The sequence below is a fragment of the Pelecanus crispus genome, chromosome 6, assembly GCF_030463565.1.
Source record: "Pelecanus crispus isolate bPelCri1 chromosome 6, bPelCri1.pri, whole genome shotgun sequence".
NCBI lineage: Eukaryota > Metazoa > Chordata > Aves > Pelecaniformes > Pelecanidae > Pelecanus > Pelecanus crispus.
This window is the reverse complement of record NC_134648.1, coordinates 56,956,136-56,975,996: the sequence shown is the minus strand read 5'-3', so window position 1 is coordinate 56,975,996 and position 19,861 is coordinate 56,956,136. Positions and strand designations below refer to the sequence as shown.

At 35.9% G+C, this 19,861-nt stretch overlaps 1 protein-coding gene across 1 annotated transcript in view; it reads right to left on the bottom strand.

The window, feature by feature from the left end:
• PPP4R4 (protein phosphatase 4 regulatory subunit 4) overlaps positions 1 to 19,861 on the bottom strand; it is a 74,336-nt gene that overhangs the window by 19,807 nt on the left and 34,668 nt on the right. Inside the window, exons 6-12 of the mRNA XM_075712712.1 lie at positions 17,677 to 17,783; positions 15,037 to 15,144; positions 10,702 to 10,823; positions 8,013 to 8,135; positions 5,215 to 5,384; positions 4,039 to 4,158; positions 1,027 to 1,104 (exon numbers count right to left, since the gene is read on the bottom strand). Of these exons, the coding sequence (XP_075568827.1) occupies positions 1,027 to 1,104; positions 4,039 to 4,158; positions 5,215 to 5,384; positions 8,013 to 8,135; positions 10,702 to 10,823; positions 15,037 to 15,144; positions 17,677 to 17,783 (828 nt within the window). The remainder of the gene's footprint in view (positions 1 to 1,026; positions 1,105 to 4,038; positions 4,159 to 5,214; positions 5,385 to 8,012; positions 8,136 to 10,701; positions 10,824 to 15,036; positions 15,145 to 17,676; positions 17,784 to 19,861) is intronic.

Below are 19,861 nucleotides of genomic sequence, written 5' to 3'. Positions count from 1 at the left end.
AAAACTGCAGTTGATAAATGAAAATAGAATATATAGCCTATATTACTAGAATAACCTGACTTGCAAATGTTGTAATACTTGAAATAAGACTAGAAAACTACATAATTAAATATTTGTTGACACCAATTCTGACTGATGTGGTATATAAGATAAAGGACCAAATATTTTTTATTATTTAGATAACTGCATAGGGATCAAACCACGGAATTTTTCAAAATCACCAGCTGCTTCTGAGTCTCAACTTTCAGGTGTTCAACTTGAGAAATCTTTTAAGATGGGTCAGAATTTCATAAAGTATAAGTAGGTGTTCTACGAACACTTTTAATTTCCTTGAAAATGTCTAACAAAGGGTACCAAAACAAAAAGGAGCACCTGAAAGCAAAATTCATTTTTCCATGCCATATCCAAAGACCCGACAGAGAAAACAAAAAAGGTAACTATTGGAATAACTAGTATCAGAGGAAATGGTGATTTTTTCTCAAACATAAATATTTGTCTTTTTCTATCCAAAAAAGTCTCACTATGTTGTCTGTAATACAGCTGAGTGATTCATGTCTCACAAACACTCACGGATTCTGTACCAGATCTTGGACTGAAACTCTTTCTATACATCTTTATCTTTGAACCATACATAACTTCTTCGTCTCCTCTTCAATTGAATAAATGAAAATAAACCAAAGCAAAACCCTTGAACGCTATCAATGATTATTTTAATGAAGTGTCAAAACCAAATCTTTCCACAGAATTTAAAAGGTAATAATTCATACAGCAATTAAAACAATTTAGAATGAATATTTTTAAAAGCTAATAAATTCCACATGGGTTTACTAAATTCAAACACCTTCCTATTTTCCTCCTTTTTATTCACAGAAGGCTGGCATCTTTATGAAGCGTCTGTGAAACAGAAGTAAAAGATGTTGATCGTTTCAAACAGTTACTGTACTGTCTTATTGCAGAGTTATTAAACATCAACATAATGTGCCTCAATGTAACAAGCAAAAGAAAGTTCCAATAAAACTGTATTACCTCCAGTGACTCATCCTGTAATAGTGTAACCAGTTCTTTATGTATTGTATACACACCAGAATTTAAAAGCTTTGCAACCTAAGAAATGACAATAAGATAGCAAGGTGAAACACTTGTTAGTTCCATGGCAGTACAACTATATTACACGTGCTTACTTTACAGCAAGCATGAAGAAGGGAGGCAGAACAATTTAATATCAGCCTTCTAAAGCTGCGTACTTTCCCATTGATCACATTAAAAATATGCTTATATAAACAATATGAGTCAAGAAACAGGCCTATTACCTAACCATGAAATATGCTTTTCAAATTAACTCTATTTCACATTTACCAAAACTCTTTAAGAATGCACTGCAAGGCTAGAAAAATGCCTTCTGGAATATTCAAATGTTGTACTTCATGCTCTTTAGGAGAGTTAACAGTCAGTCAGCTATAAAATTTACGAAAGATAAAATATAAAAATTGGCTTAGTCTGTTCTAGATTTTAAGTTTCCCCAACCTTCCACCTGAATTTTTCACTCCTTACTTCTTTAGGGTTTTTTACTGTGATTCATAAGTCACATATAAATTCCTAAAAACCACCAAATGTCCATCTCCACACTGTTAAAAAGGTTTTATAGGAAATACGAGAAAAAACTGAGGAATGAGATTTTTGCCATATAGAGTATTTAGATGATGCTTTTTAATGGTTTTCTTTGTTTCTATAAGCCAAGTGAAAATAAGACCTTACCTTCAATCAAGGTAAAGCTTTAGAGAAATGGCTACAGAGAGTTTATTAAAAAAAAAAAAAAAAATAACCCACCTAGCAGTGAATATCATAAATTACTCATTTCTGGCTGTCACATGGTTGCAAAATATGGTGTTAAAAATAAACGAACCATCACTAAATGTATATTCAGACCACAGTATAACTTTACAGGTTTTTTTAAATGAGATAAAATACTTCACTTATATTCAAGGCAGTACCTTAAAAGTGTTACACATCTGACACGAAACATTATGTAGAATTATATGCTAATTTTATAATTTCCTGTATTAGGTTTGCGTGGCAAGGTTTTGGTAGCGGGGGGGGCTACAGGGGTGGCTTCTGTGAGAAGCTGCTAGAAGCTTCCCCTGTGTCCAACAGAGCCAATGCCAGCTGGCTCCAAGATGGACCCGCCACTGGCCAAGGCCAAGGCCAAGCCCATCAGCAACAGTGGTAGCACCTCTGTGGTAACATATTTAAGAAAGGGGAAAAAAACCAGCACAACTGCTGCTGGAGAGGGTTGAGAATATGTGAGAGGAACAACCCTGCAGACGCCAAGGTCAGTGGAGAAGGAGGGGGAGGAGGTGCTGCAGGCACCGCAGCAGAGATTCCCCTGCAGCCCCTGGTGAAGACCATGGTGAGGCAGCTGTGCCCCTGCAGCCCATGGAGGACCCCACAACGGAACAGGGAGATGTGCCCGAAGGAGGCTGTGAGCTCATGGGAAGCCCGCGCTGGAGCAGGCTCCTGGCAGGACTTGTGGCCCCGTGGAGAGGGAGGAGCCCATGCTAGAGCAGGTTTGGTGGCAGCACTTGTGACCCCGTGGGGGACCCACGCTGGAGCAGTTCGTGAAGAACTGTAGCCCGTGGGAAGGACCCACGTTGGAGAAGTTCATGGAGGACTGTCTCCTGTGTGAGGGACCCCACGCTGGAGCAGGGGAAGAGTGTGAGCAGCCCTTCCCCGAGGAGGAAGGAGCGGCAGAGACAACGTGTGATGAACTAACCGCAACCCCCATTCCCCGTCCCCCTGCACCACTCAGAGGGGAGGAGGTACAGAAATCGGGTGTGAGGTTAAGCCCAGGAAAAAGGGAGGGGTGGGGGGAAGGTGTTTTTTCAGATTTGGTTTTATTTCTCATTATCCTACTCTGATTCGATTGGTAATAAATTAAACTGATTTTCCCCAAATTGCATCTGGTTTGCCTGTGACCGTAATTGGTGAATTATCTCTCCCTGTCCTTATCTCGACCCATGAGCCTTTCATTATATTTTCTCTCCCCCATCCAGCTGAGGAGGGGGAGTGATAGCGCGACTTTGGTGGGCATCTGGCGTCCAGCCAGGGTCAACCCACCACATTTCAACAATTACCTTGGATTATCATTTGTTAAGACAAGGCATCAACAAGTAAAGAGAACTGGAAATCCATCCATCTTCCTTAAGATGGTGGAAATAAAGCCACTTTGGCTTCATTTATGCCTATATTAGTGATTTAAATACTTTCAGCAAGCTGCTTAACTTCCCAATTTCCACAGCAACAAAATGGGATAAAAAGCTAGCTCGACTGAAACACAAGATTCTCAGTAAAACACTGTGAAAACCCTGAAGTTCTCCCTATATGGGTTACAACCATCAGGAGAGAGTGTATATTAATTTCTGGAATTCACCCCATATAGCTAATAATATCTATGCAGCTGCACATTTTTGAAGGTTTATGAAAATAATACAGTTAAACTTATGTAAACTGAATGGAATAATAAGAAATCATATGCTTTTACAGCTGCATAAATTTCCAAGTAGTTTCATATTAAATTTGAGCATTTAACTTGAATTTGCTACATATAAATATTCTCCACAGAACACCAGCATAGTAGCAAACCGTACAGTTCTGAAGAAGGTTTTCAAGACTCTAAGTGGCAAGTTCCTTTCTCCTGTTTGTCTCATTATTTTCTAATAGCATTCAAAACCTTAAAAATATTCTAATTAGTATAATTGCCTATGTTTGTGGTACTAGACCAGTTTAAGTTTCTTCCAGCTTATGCTCCTTAAAAGCTCACCTAGCAATAGGCTCTTGCAGCCAAATGTCACACAACTTAAACACTAATGTGTGTATATGGGCTGTATTTACATATTAGAAGGGACTGAACACCTTTGACAAACTAAATTTCAACAAGTTTTCTCAAGTCTTTTTCTTTTGGTTGAACAGTCAGAAATTAAAGAAGAACACAACATAAATCAAAAAAATGTAAATACTAACAAAGTACCTTTGTAGACTTACTTCATAGAAGCTTATGGCCATAGTATATCTGACAGGAACTTCAGGGTCATGACAAAGGCAGAAGAATATAGAATATAGTTCTAAATGGAAGTTCTTTGGATCCACAAAAACAATCATGGCCTGTGGAAAGATAAAGTCTTTTATTAACTGTATAGCTAAAGGATCACACTATCAGAAATTATCAGATGAAAACATTGAGTTACAACCAGCAAGACACTTGGGAGATAACAGGTTGTGATTTTAAAGAGGAAGTGTGGCATTTTTGATGGCTGTGTCAAAACACAGGCATCAGACAAGTTCTAGAGTTGAGAACTAAATTGGATTTACATATTTTCCAGACATGCTGCGGGCTGTTTTTCTTAAGACATAGATTAAAAACACAAGATATAAAACCTTAGTTTTATAAATATTGTTAATGTTTTGATACACTAGTGGAAGCTGCAACTGCAGACTTCAAAAACAAAGTACATTTTAGCAAGCAGCAAAGCAAGCATCTCAATTTCAACATAATTGTGTGTGTACATACCTCATTTTTGCTCAAATAAACCAACAGATGTCTACCTATATACATGGTGCTTGTCTTTAAAAGGCAGAATAAAAATAACTGTCTACTGGCTCTTGGTACAAACATATTTTCTTTAAATATAAACGCAGAATGTCAAAATACAAAGTAGATTTACAGAAACATGAGTGGTAAGTTTGAAGACCTCACATAAACTTGAAAAGACTTTTTGTATTCAAGCAGGAACATGACTAAAACATGAATCTAACCATTCAGATTCAGTCTTCAACTCCCTGTAATGCCACGACACAGCAAATGCAAAAACCTAGCTTTGAGCAGTTTGAAACTGGGGACTCTGTTTCACAGCCATTTTCTCAATGCCTTTGTGCTAAGGGTTTGGAGAAAATGTGTAGGAAAGAATGAGACGGGTGACCTCTTAGAACAGCACTCTTTCAGCCGAAACCTGCCAATAATCTGAGGCTCTGCAAAGAGGAATCTTTCCTGGTAATTCTTTTGGATAACCTCTACTTTAAGCCATTAACTTGAACTTTCCAGGAGAGAGCCAGAATCTAACTAACAATGTGCAATTTGGCAATAACTTCTCTATCATTTAAGCAGTCCTACTTAGTGAACTATATGCATGACACAAATTATTTAACCTTTAAGTTACTTACCGGAAAATTGTAAGCACAGTTCTTCCTCACTGAAATGTATTTCTTTTCCTGTTCCAGAGTTTGAAGTTGTAGTTGGTTGTCGTTATGTCCATTTTCCTGCTGTAAACCCAGCGTGGAAAGCTTCTTATAAAATTCCAAAAACCGTAAGTGCTGTTCAGGAGTAAAAATGCCTGGGGGGGGGGAGTTTACTTTTCTCATTACAAAAGCTGTTAATAATGTCCAAAAACCAAATCTCATTTACAACTCTATCAAATATGCCAATCTTTATTCTCCCTTCCCTCCCATACTGTAAGTCGTGTGTATCATCAGTACAATTTATACAGAAAAAATGATTACAGAAAAATGACAGCTAACTATAATATAGTGAATCCTAATTTCTGTTTACATAATTCTTGAAATACTCCAGATTTTAGCTGCAGGATTGTGAATATATTTCTTTGTTCCACTGATACTGGTTTCTTCTTGATCAACTTTTTAAATCTTTATGGAGCTCAGTCAGATGAAGAATGCATGTCTGCAGCAAGTTGAAAAATTAGACTATGTTGCTACAGATAATAAAGAGATATAAGAACAAAATTAGAATACTCAGAACAAACTGGAAGGCAACTAGCAAGATGACTTCAAAAAGTACATTAGTAATATGAGAATGATCAAGGAAAGACTCAGTTTTTCACTCAAGAGAGAGGGGAAAGCTATCAGTGATTGATACCAAGAAGGTTGAAATGCTTGATGTTTTTATTTTCTTTCTCAAATTCTACTAGTATCGTCAGGCTCAGTCCAATTAATAACAGTGACAAAGATTCAAGCTTTAAGTCGAGAAGGAACAGGTCAGTGAACACTTAAACATGAGAGGTTTTCAAAATGTGCAGGGTCAGATATGCTTCATTCCAGTATTCAAAAGTATTTAAAGCACTAGCTGATGAAATCTTAAACAAGCGAGATACCAGAATGGAAAAGGCCTGGAGTGGTACAGATATTTGGTAGCTGGAGAGGTGAAGAACAAGCCATATAATTACAGACCAGTCAGATTACTTTCAAGTTTTTTAAAAAACTGGAACAAAAAAATCATACAATCTACTTGTAAACACCAAAAAGAAACAAGACTATGAGTAGCAGCCAACATGGCAAAAGCAAAACTTGTCAAACTGATTCCATTTCCTTCTAGTACTGGATAACAGGAACTGTTATCCAGTACTAGATATCCTGACTGAATACAGAACAGGCAGTACAGGTCATGTTTTTCATAAGCAAAATAAAGGATCAGGAAAGAGAGATGAAAAACTATAAAGTTGCTGCAAAACTGCTTGGAAAAGCAGTTAAGAGAAAGTTACCCATGGGTCATTGACAAGATAGGCAACTGTATAAAAAAAGGTCTATTCTAGTCCTGTTACTATGCAATATTTCATTCGTTTTTTGGATGTTGGATTAGAGAATATGCTTATTAAATATTCTGATAACATCCAACTATGAGGGACATTGTTAGTCCTTCAGAAGATAAGAGTTTAAAATGACCTTCAGAAACTAGACAGATGGTCTTAAAACTTTAGACTATTATTCCATTAGGACAGAGGTAAGCCAGATATGCATTGCCTGCACAAGGCCAGGAAAGAGAAAGACTAACTAGGTGATAGTTTTATCAAAATAAAAATAAATCAAACCACAAAAAAACCCCCAGACTTTCGAGCTACTTCTGTTTATAGGCTGCACTTGAACAAATAAGGTCAAACTATTGCAAACTTGCAAAAAAAAAAAAAAAAAGGCAATTTTTCATACTGAAAAATGTAAACACCAATATAGCTTGCAAGACACATGAAGTAACCCTTTCACTTTGTTTAGCTCTCCTAAGGTGTAACACTTCAAGAAAAATGTGAACTTCCCAGACAGAGTTCAGAGGTGAGAGAGATCAGCAATAGAAGTCAGTCAACCTAGAGAAGACTGGGAAGACATGATAAAACCAGGATGGACTATCCTAGCTCTGTGTTTCTGTAAGTAACAGCTTGGCACTGTGGAACAGCCCTTTCAAGTTATTCGTAGTTAAGCAACCGTCACTTTGATATTCTCCAACATGATCAGAAAGGATCATTTTCAAGATCTGTAAGAAAGAGCAAAGGATTTAAGAGTCTAGGGGGAAATTCTCTGTAATGTAAAACCATGATTCTGTGCTGCTCCTCCACAGCCAAGCTCCATGTAGAGGCTATATGATGGACAGAATGATCAAGGAAAGACCTGCTGTGCTCAAGTGCTAAGGTACAGAAAACCACAAAAATTATGGGTACAGATTTGGCCTTGGCTGCAGCTTGGAATCCACATGCTATTAGGTCTCCTTTCTCTCCTGAAGTTCCTTATGGGCCACATTCTGTATTGTGCCTCAAAAAGGGTATCAGGCACCAGGCACAGAAGTGCATGTACACAGTTAACACCATACTGGGTTTTCAAAGGTTTCTAGTTTCAAAAATCCAGTCATCCAACTCACAAGCTCCAGAATATACAAGAAGGAATCAAAATAAGACAGTCAAACCAATAAACACAAACCCCCACATTTCCACCTCTGACCCTGTCTAAACAAAAAACTCTGTCCCTGTCTACACATAAAAAAACCCCAATAAACAGATGGACACCCAAAAAGGAAATTCACAAAATTGAGTATTTGTACAATAGATGATTTCAGACTTTTACTTCCGTATTTCCTAACTATAATTTCATTTGATACATTCAAATCTGGATATTTTCCAAGGGCTTAAAATTCTCCAATCTTGCCTCATTTTTAAGTTTATTTTTAAAAGAACATTAAATCATACCATATAATCCATTACACAGTTTCCCTAAATGGAAAGATAAAGAAACTAGGATAGATTCATCTGTTTTGAAGGATTTTTCACAGAATGATTTCACTAAGGGGAGCACAGTTTGACTCCTATCATCTGAAAAACAAAAGAAATTTTTAAAGTTAGCCATTTGTCAACATCTAGAAAAGAGCACAGATAGTGGACTTCCTTAAAAGTTATGAAAAATATCATTTAACATGCTCAGGAGTATTTTTGCCAGGCACTCACTGGAGGTAGAAAACAAGAGGTATAGAGAATGGCAAACATACTGCCATAATACAGGTCGTAAATTTTAATACCTTACCTGTTCTGTCTGTTTGTTTTTAGGGAAAAGACATCCCCCAGTAAAGGATGAGACAGAGAATAAATGAACAGTCACTAACTTCTCCATTCACCAAGAATACAGGGAGAGAAAGAATACTGCAGTACTCCTACAATAAGATTTCCTACAATAGTAGGAATACAGGGAGATCAAGCCCAAACATCACCATGACAGTAAAAAGAAAAATCTAGATATACTCAAGTGAATTTTTTCAACCTAATGAGAAGAGGTTGAAATTCTTTTGGTAAACAATAATTATTTTGTTTCTCAATGAATTTAAGGGCAGAGGAAACAAATTAAATCATTTAGAATTGAAGTAAAATCCAACCACTCTGCCTCCTTAGAAAATAAAGGAGTAAATGTTCAAAGAAATTTATGTGTTTTGATTTGTTTTAAATAAAACTATTGTATTTTAAAATATACAAGTTTTAAAGGGATTAGGATTTTTTAATGGTAGATCAACACCAAAATTCAGAAAATAATTATGGCTGAAAAAAAAATTTAGGTTGACCTGAAGAAATATTTTGATATTGTGGGAAAGAAACCCTAGGATATAATTTTGGGTCATCTACCTTCAAAATGTTCATTTTCTAGTTCAACCAAAAACTACACAAACCAATTTTCTAGAAAAACATTCCTTACAAACCTGTAAATAATCCCTGATTGCTTTATCTAAGCTTTCTTCAATAGCTAAAAGCAGTAGCTACAGCACCTGGGAGGTGGGGGGAAAAGTGAGTACTAGGAGGTGCAAAGAGAATCCCAGACTTGATAGCATCAATGCAAAGGCTCAATAATTTGAAAATTAAGCTACTATCATACTTACTGATATAAGCACTGACTGCTAAAAAGTCCATTTATGATATTCTCCCCAAAGCTATCTTATTTCTTTATGTACTCCTCCATATGGCTTATATGCAATCATGTATTTTAGTAATTCATCATCAAGTTCTTGTACAGTAAATATTTGCTCCTCACTTATGTATCACGAAGGAGTAGTATAGTCAGTAAGATGGGAGTGGGAGTGGGAAATGTGGAGCAAAATACAGAGCTGCTAATGAAGATAAACAACTGAAGAGTTTGGAAGAAGACAGTATAAAGAGCAAAGTGGCAAATAATGAGCAGTGATCAACAATATAAAATATTTTTTTCATATACACTATAGCAATGATCTGTCATGTACTTTGCTGCTTTGTATGTTTCCGGTTGTAAAGAAAAAAAAAAAAAAACAACCCCAAAAAACCAGCAGAGAGCACAATTGATACAGAGCCAGATTGTCTTCTACATCCCCCTAAAAAAATCAAGACAGAGCAGCTGACTGAGGACAAGCCACAGCAGTTACCCAGAATGTTCCCCATACTGGAGCAGTCACAGTAGCTCTCCTTAAAGATTGCCCCCATCAACGTTGAACTGAGCTTGTGATGAGAACCCAAGAGCCCTGAGTGTAGGTAACCCACCACCACTACGCCAAAAAAACAGTTACAACAGAGAATTTCTCCTTCCTCACATGAAGACACAGACACTCACCCCCACACCTGGGGAAGCATGAAACATGCATGTTGATCAGAGGAAAGATATAGAGCACTGAGAAAAATACAAGCATTTACATTTTCTATTTTAAATACAGAAAAGAGCTTTATAAATACACACACTACCTCATTGCAAAGAAGAAAGCTTTCAGTGCCATATAGCCACAAATTTAAAGGGATTTAAATAGTAATTGCTGATGCTTAATACCTCTAAAACTGATCAGTTGTGCACACTGCAGTTTATGGGACATAAAGAAATATTTTCTGTTCCAAAATCTACAACTGTATTTGACATACAACACTGGATGTTAAAACCCGCAAGGTTTACTGATACACATACAAATACCATACCATTGCCCCGGTCTGGGCTTTTCAGCTCAGAAGGCAGGCTGCAGTCTGTAGTTAGGACTAGCTTCACTTCAGTTAAGAGGCAAAAACCAGTTAACAGAAAAAAAAAAGCACAAGCAATCTGTTGAGCTAACATTTTGTGTTCTGTGTATTGATAGCATTAAGTAAATACTAACAATGCAATATTCCTATCATTTATACAGTAATTTTATTCATTCCATTTAGCCACATTACATTAGAAACTCGGAATATGATAACTGATTTTGTGGACAAGTGGTTCATCTTTCTCAAAACTTGCTATGTATAAAGCACTGCAAGACATTAAATACATAAAGGATTAAACAATAAACAAAATAAAATCAGAAATGTCTGAAGAATGCAGACAGAACAAAAAGCATTTAAATACATTTACAATATGCATTAAAGCATTAAGAACTGGGCTAGTAAGCCTAAATTAAATTCTTACCTGCATCAAACATATCAAGCAGATTCACTAACGTCTCAAAAGCTGCAAGGCGTACACTGCTGCCCTCATCTCTTGCCAGTTCTACTAACTCAGGAAGCACCACAGTTTTTGTTAGTTCTGTCCTGCAAAGTGAGGCAAGCAGTCAAGAGAAAACATACAATGAAATAATATTGCCACAGCAAAACAGAATTCTTCCTTGAAATACTCATTTAGATATTTTTTGGGTGGTCAAGAAGGAAAAATTGACAAAGTTGTAAGGAAATTAAAATTAAATAAAAACCTCCAGTCAATCTCAGGACTTTTTTCTTTGTCAAAGAAACATGCAAGTTTAAAATGTGAAACTTTATCACTAAACAAGCATTCAAATTAGCTCGAAATAAATCAGAAAATGCAGTCTGAAAAAACTCAAAGGAGTCCAGCTACTTCACTGTGTCACTAAGAAAACTCTTCTTATCAAATATGCAGAAACTGCTCAACGTGATGGTCCAAAGCCAAAAATTATTAAATATGAGTCGTGTTGAAGTGTCTGGAAGTCTTATGCTTCAAAGATGAGCCTTCTTTACAGAGGACAGGCAACTACTGCTCAGAGAAAATGCCGTTTCCCAACTAGTCCGAACACTAGCTTTTAGGCTTGTTTTAAAGCAGTAAAGAAAAGGTTCTGCTTGTCTCTTTTTGCCGTGGTAATTACTAGCACTATCTGCGTGTGTGACGGTCCTGGCAACTTGAATCTATACATTGGCAGCAGATTGCTGTATTAGGGACTGACTTAGAAACCAGAGTTTAATCAGAGAGGTGACTGAGAAGGAGTGAAATACTCTTGACAGAGAAACATTTGCACAGTAAGGTGACTGGCATAAGTAAGATGAAAAGAGATTCGCTTCTTGGAGCACAAGTATAGCTTCTGTAGAAGCTACCAACCAGCATAATTTCCCACGTCCCAGTGTATAACTGATTCTTGATTGCTTTAAGAGATTAAAAAGATCTTTTCTGCAGTCCCACTACCAACAAGAACTGGGAAGACACACCCAGTATTTCCACTTCTCTTTTTTTCTGTCATGCTTATTTTTTTATTTATAGTAGTCAAGGTTTCTAGTGTTTGAATTTGCCTGCATTTGAGTTAAGAAGCCCACTGAAAATACTGAAGAACAACTGAAATACACAATGAAGTGAGCCTCTGGCATTCAGTCCAATTTAGCAGAAATCAGAATTTTACCAAATTGAAAAACTGAAATAAAAATGCCCAAAAAAACCCCTTCCAATCAGACTATACAAGTAACAGCTGTCCTTTTTGTAAATCAACATGAACAATAATAATTTCAAATATTTATAATCAACATCAGTGATTTGCACCTTACAGAGTTTACTGTTGGTACCAGAAAATGAAGATGTAGCTTAACAGTATACTTCCAAACAGATGATTAATCATTCATATAAAATTATGAGAAAATGACATGATATCATTTAGTGGTAACATCACTAAATAGTAAAAATAAACATTGGGACTGTTGTCACATTATGCCTTCAACATTTACCTAAAAATGTGTTTATTTCTGTTTATTTAATTGTGTTTATTTTCCCACTACCTGTTCATCCTCAACATGAAACACTGCAATAGTTTACATACCAAAAATACCAACAGTTCACCATTTCTTATGAGATTAAAAACTAAAGCATCTAAATCATTGGGAAGGGACTAGCCAAAAGCCTCAGAGAGAAAACAGTGTATATGGATAGATTAATGCTAAAAATAAAAGTTGGAGAGGAAAATATTAAAGAAAAATATACAGAATGGACCAGTAATTGATAACTATGTATTTAGCCCTACTAAAACACTATTCTAAGGCTGAATAAATTGCCAGTAATACTGTCACTTGCCACTGCGTAACACCTATCTTGTTTTAAGACTTTCAGCTCCCACGTATAATAAATGCAATTTAGTTCATTTTAAAGACACTGAACAAAATGAAGAAAATTTTATTGCCTTTCCAAAGTGGTCACTTATTTAGTATAAGATATAGCCACCTTGTTACAAATGAAAACAACTTTTTTGCTCCTGCTTTCACACTGCTTAGTATACATTGAACTTTTTGGAGGAGTGAAAAAAGAGACACAAATGCTCACATTTAGTTCTTATTTTAACATCTGGCTGTACATATACCTATCTTAAATGTAAAATAAAACTGCTGAAAGCAAATTCACACAGATTCACACAAACCATGAGTGCTTACTAAAGGCTACTACCAAAACCATTTTCTACTTCTCAATAGAATGAGCCACATAACTATATGCATACCCTAGATAAGAGTTATTTTACTCAGAATAACATACATACACTATTTAAAAAAAAAAAAAATCTTTTTCTGTATTGTGTCACAATCATTTTCAAAGCCAAATTCTTATGATTACTTCTCAGCTCTTGAGTATAGCGAGGTTAACTGAGAAGTTCGGAGGAATCCATGGAAATGAAGACAGTATCTCAAATAAGACACCAAAAAAATCTCATGGGATTGAGCAATAACAAATGAGAAAAGAGGAAGGAAGGTGACTGAGATAGACAAGAACACACAGCATAGGAAGGGTCAGGGGAAAGAAGGGTAGGACTACATCCTAAATCAAGACCCAGAAATCGGGGGCAGGGGGAAGGAAAAAAATGCTTTGCAAATATGTTTCTGTGGATTTCCATTTTGGTGGCATCAAAAATATTCAAACTAATATGACAGAACCATCCCTCCCTTCAAAACTCCATAATTATGGAAAAAAAAACCCAACTGGTTACTCCCTGAAGATAAACAGAACCCTCTCTTTCACTCATCTTTAATCTCCCATTAAATAGAATTCAATTTTAAGATACATAAGGGTATATAAGATACAGGCATACAGTAAAAATAAATGCAAGCTCAAATTATTCAGTAATTCAGTTTAGTAAAATGCATGTTAATTTTTTTTTTTTTTTACAAATATCAACAATATCAGCAAATACTACCTTTCTTTTCTGTAATCACAAGTTCTTTTAAATTCAAAGCCATTCATTAGGGAAAATGTTAAAATGATTTACCATGCTAACCTACGATTTGTTATAAAACAAAATAAGTTCAAAAACAAATTAGTAACTTTACTGAGACGAGTAATATTGTGTTTTTACATTATTCACATCCTCTGAACTTCTGCAGGACAAGGACCTTGCAGAAGAGGTACATAAAGCACATATATAAAATTATTTTGTATGCAATAATGACAAGTTTATCTAGGAATCTAGAAATTACTATCCTGCATGACCTTACCAAACAAAGTTAAATTAAGTACATGGCAGTAATGCTTAGTTCTTGCTGTGAATATTCATTCCCTATATCTGCGTAAGCTAAAACCCTGCCTGAACATACACTTTTCCAGTATTCCATGGCTGAGAGGCAAATTGCATTGCTTCAGGAATTTCTGGTGTTTTGGTTTTGTTTTGGTTTTTAAAAAATAACTCAGAATCTAAACCACAACATAATTCTCCATTAAAAAAAAGTAAATCATTCCACAGCCACAGGAATGCTGCTTTTCCACAAACACCAGTACTAACAAAATGAAGAGCATATTTACTGTATTTCAAATTGCATTTCAGTTTCAGCCTCATCCTTGAATTTGCTCATAAATACACAATTTTAAAAGCCAGAGGGACTCTTAAGATCTAATCTATCCCTGCTGTATAACACAGGGCAGGGAACCTTACTTGGTAATTTCTTCAAGTCTGCAGAGAAGTTACTGCTTTTTTTTCTTCCTGACACAATAACAAGTGGACAGGCCTGGAACTTTAAAATATTTGCTCACTCAGAGACCAATCCTGTGTGGGTAGTTAACAAGTTCTATTTATTAAAATATAAGTTCCAGACTTTTTCTATTTCTATATGTTTAAAATTGAAGGTCTTCTAGCTTAGAGTAAAAGATGACACTGAACTGAAATTTGCTTAAAAAAAGACATTTTGCCTTTCACAAAAAACTGCACAGTAATTATTAGAAACTGCTAATACTTGCAATAATCCTCTTCCATTTTTAAATAAGCCCAATGACACAAATGGATAATTGAGATGACTTCAAGAAGCTATAGATGAACTCCTTATTTACAAAAAAACTGTTGTTCAGCAATTTTACTACCAGAGAGAAACAAAAATCTGAAAATGGAAAAGAGCCAACTGCTAACAGCCAATTTCTAAGAACACATCTGTACACTCCAAATTCATTATTGAGTACACATGAATTAAGTTAGAAATCTTAAAAGGAATTTTTAAGTCACCGTTAAATATTTTAGAAGAAGATTTTGCATTTAGAAGCAGTTACGCAAATTGTACTCACCCTATTCCCTGAGCTATATGTTCCAGTTGCCGACACATACAAGTTCTAACTTCATATTCCACATCCTGGCACAGTGATTTTACCAATGGAAGAATCTCTCTTTTAATACTAAAAATGTGAACATTATTTATTAATATACAGAACAAGAATATATAAAATCCACTCTGTAGTATTTAAATTCTACCCATGTATTACTTCTAGTGGCAATTTTTTTTACGCTGATTTATCACACATGGTAAATGATTTTTATGAGAATTTGCAATTATAAAAGAGTACTGTACATCAGACATAAATACGTGCTATAAAGAAACAGAAAAAGGATTATTTATAGTCATTATAATTTCCTCATATTTCATCTATTTCTGTTTTTTTAAGCTACAAAAATAGTAGGTAGGCTCAGAGATGCTGTCTTCCTTTAATAACCATCTTCGGTACAACTTTTGAACAGCCACTGTAAGAATACAAAGAATTATATAAATGGAAGTGCAAATCCCAATTAATTGTCTCTAATACCTCATCTCTGGTATGCATGTTTCACCAAAGAGATATATGGGAAGAAAGCAGAAAAATAATTTTAGATTAAAAGCTTCAATACGGCAATGTCTTTAAGCAAGTAGACCCATGTATTCATGTTAAATCAATGGCAGATACAAAATAACTATTTTGAACTCTATTTAAGTAAAAACACATACTACAACTTGGCAGAATCAGCCATTGTGTTTCCTTTCACTGTCCAAGATGCTGTCATGAGTATTCATAAACTATCTCTCTCCAAATCCTTATGTTGTTGCAAAACTCAAGAGAAATAATATGAAGCCACAGACAAGCAAATTTTCAAGCCAGCTTGCACAGCCTCCACTCATTCCAGTGAAAATTAATTTACATCTTCCAGTAAAATTTGGCCTCAAGTTTCAAAAATTGCACAAAGTCTTGGGAATTTGACATTTAGGATACTCTGAAGTAGGGACTAGTTCCCAAAAAGACTTGTTTTTAACTAGCTGTTGGAACAGAAGGTAGAAAAACTAATGTTCTATTCCAAAGTCAGGACTTTTTCAATACCGTATAAAATAACCTGGGAGTCATGTGAAATACAAAAGAAAGGTTTTTAATTATAGTATAAATTTTATGAGGAAAAATGGTGCCATTCCGAAGAAGCATGTGAAGATATGCTTATATATTGCCTGCTCCTGAGGCCAGACACATCTCCTGACCCTATACCAAGACCTCTCCTGCAAGGGGAATGAGAGTGTGTCATGAATCTTACTCAGCCTGCCACATTCTAAACCTGTGGATCCAGGTCTCGTTACAGCCCTCTGAACTGCACTCAGAGCCCTCCACCAGAGGATCAGTATGTCCCAGAAAATTCTCAGCCATCTTCTTAACATGTAGCTTCTGTAAAGAAATGGTGCTACTATCTGTTCACTGAAATGAGGGGTTTCCTATTTCTGAACCACAAGGAGTCATATTAAAAGAAACCCAACAAAAGAAGGTATCATTATTTGAACTTCTTATGGCTAACACTACTATAATTTCTCATAAGATTCCAAGTGATCTGGAAATTCACTTTATTTTCATGAGAATGTAACATCAAATAAATAAAAGCAATTGTGATTCTGACAGAATTCTACAAATTTTGAAGATAAAGATTCAAAGGCTTTGGTAACATTCTCAAAAAACACTACTTTGCCATGCTCATTAACTTGGGATGTCCAACAAGTGTAGTCTACATAGCAAATGAAGGTGTAGATAACTTCCTTTTGGTTGCTTCTAGTTCATTTTTATGGAAGAAAAAAAAATCATAATTTAAAGAAATTTATTCCTAAATGGCTTGTCATATGGTCCTGTTGTTCATCTTTTCTGTTATGCTGAATTCTTGCATTTTGGGACAGATCAAAATCATTATTAGCAGGGACTTCCTCAGCTAGGCATGGTTTCTGTGCATTTAGTAGCCCTCACTGGATTTCTTTTGTAATGCATAAATCACATCTGGACAATTGCCTGGATAGGAAACACACTTGGTGAAATGGTCCTACTATCATAAGACTGGATAAACTGTCCAAAGAACGTTTGGGCAGATAAATATTCAGATTTACTTTCATCATTGCTTCCCTCTTCTGCACCACTGTCCAAACCCACAGACACTGAATCTAAGAGCTGGATAATATCAGGCAACAACAGTGTCTCCTCATACATCTCTATATAGTTAGGGATAGAAAAAAAAAAAAAATCTAAACATGTCTAGACAAATAAAAAGCTAGGAACAGGATTCTTCTCTTTATGACAAGAAACTCTAAGGTGATAAAGTTGTGTTTTGTCTCTGTAAATTGCAGAGAAATCCACTGTTTGGCTTTTTTCCTAGTAAGAAAAACAATATGGAAGAATGGCATGGAAATGGTACCCATTCAAACCTGTGGAAGAACATACAAACTGAAGTTATAAACTGATGAACATCAGCAAGTCTGAATAGGCCAGTTATGTAATGATCAATTTTTATTATTAATTAATATCCAGATAAAGGGATCTGTAAAAAGAAAGCATTTGATTTTTGCAATAGAAGTCTACTTTTATTGTAGTAATTTTTGCCCACTAACAGAAATACTGCTATATACTGTGGAGTGAAAATATGTACAGTCTACTTACATATGAGCTTCAAATTTGTTAGCTAATTTTCCCATGATTTTACAACTAACTAAGCGGGACTGAAGTGTTTGAGAAAGCTGTGCTTTGGAAACAAGCGGATTCAGGATCTATATGAAAGAAAAAAGAAGAAATGTGAACAGAAGGAATGTGAGCAGTAAATAATGTATTCCCCCTTCTTAAAAAAAAAAAAACAAAAGAACATATCCCAAATGTCATCTATACCTTTCATGGAATTAATCAGTACTAACAATAATAATGCCTACATACATTAACAGTCTATTGGAAACCTATATTTAATATTCCATGCTAATCATAGCATACTAAACCCATATCTTGGCCCAAATAGCAGTTTATGATTGACATCACAGCCACAGTTTTACATATGTCTACTTGTGTCTTTATTTTGAGACTAAGTTGTTGTCGTGGTTTAGCCCCAGCCAGCAACTAAGCACCACATAGCTGCTCACTCACTCCCCCTACCCCAATGGGATGGGGGAGAGAATTGGAGGAGTAAGAGTGAGAAACACTCCTGGATTAGGATAAGAACAGTTTACTAATTGAAATAAAGGAAAATAGTAGTAGTAGTAGTAGTAATAATAATAATAATAATATACAAAGCAAGTGATGCACAATGCAATTGCTCACCACCCGCCGACCGATACCCAGCCAGTCCCCGAGCAGCGATCGCTGCTCCCCAGCCAACCCCCCCCCCCCCAGTTTATATACTGCCCATGACGCCGTATGGTATGGAATAGCCCTTTGGTCAGTTTGCATCAACTATTCTGGCTGTGCCCCCTCCCAGTTTCTTGTGCACCTGGCAGAGCATGGGAAGCGAAAAGTCCTTGACTAGCATAAGCAGTACTTAGCAACAACTAAAACATCAGTGTGTTATCAACATTCTTCTCCTACTAAATCCAAAACACAGCACTATGCCTGCTACTAGGAAGATAATTAACTCTATCCCAGCCAAAACCAGGACAGTTGTGTATGAATATTTATAGCTATTAGCTGGTAATTTTCACAAAAGTTGTTAAATATGTTCCCGCACAAGAAAAAAAAATGCAGAGAAAGGAAAAGGAAGCCTCTGAGGTGCTTTCTCATAAGTTTTCCCAGGAAACGCCACTTCTGATACAAAGTTTTGAGGCAACGATTCCTCTTGATTACGCATACTTTGGGGATCTGTAGGAAAGAGGTTCCATTTCCATACAGATGCAGAAAACTTGCATCTTTATTGGAGCTCTGCTGTCATTTGTTGAAACACCTCTATGGTGCCAGAAACAAACTAAGGCAAGCCTGCAGAACACCCTATTTAGTTATATTTTGCCCAGAAATAATTAGAGAAATCCAGGTGCCAGGCCAAGAGGAACATTACAGAGAGGTATCTCCTGTAATCTGCCACAGTTGCTCAATCTCTTTTGCAGAGCTCCACAAAAGGATAATATACAGGGCAGGAAAGTCCAACAAAATTCTAAAAGCATTTTTCTCCTCCTCTTACCACTGAAATTTTGAGGTAAGGGAATTTTACCACTGTAAGGGCAAATATATCACCCAGACTAGAATTAGTACATAAGGTATGCTTCCAACTATAACATTGCATAAAGAAATGTATCATTAGTTACCAACAAAACTGTATATTACTTATTTGGTCTTTGAACCATGACAGCAAACACACCACGTCTAGTAATACTAACTCCAATTACTAACCTAGACACAGTCTCTCGCTTGAAGTGACCATTGCCAGAGACAGGATACTGGGTTAAGCTGACCTTTGGTCTGACACACACACACCTTTCCTTATGTCCTTGAAATCCATGACTGTCATATGATTTTTACTTACAAAAAACATTAACAACTAGAATATTCCAAGTTTTCTGATACAAAGATCTTTCAAGTAACACGAAAGCCCCTTTTCAGATTCAGGTTTCTGTATAGCTGCTAAATCAACACTGCTTTATCAGTTGTGATCTTCCCAAAGCAAATTTTTGTGGAAACTTTTAAGTGTGTTCCTAGAGGCAAATTAGGGGAGAAACTCCACCATGTTTAAATGGCATATTTAAAATTACATTACAATTAGATTGTGGAGGCGACTAGAATAATTTCTCTTTTTTTCCCAACCTAACTTTTCACCCTTTAGAAGTTTATTTTTTAAACAGTGCTGGATTTCAATTACCCACTAATTTTAATG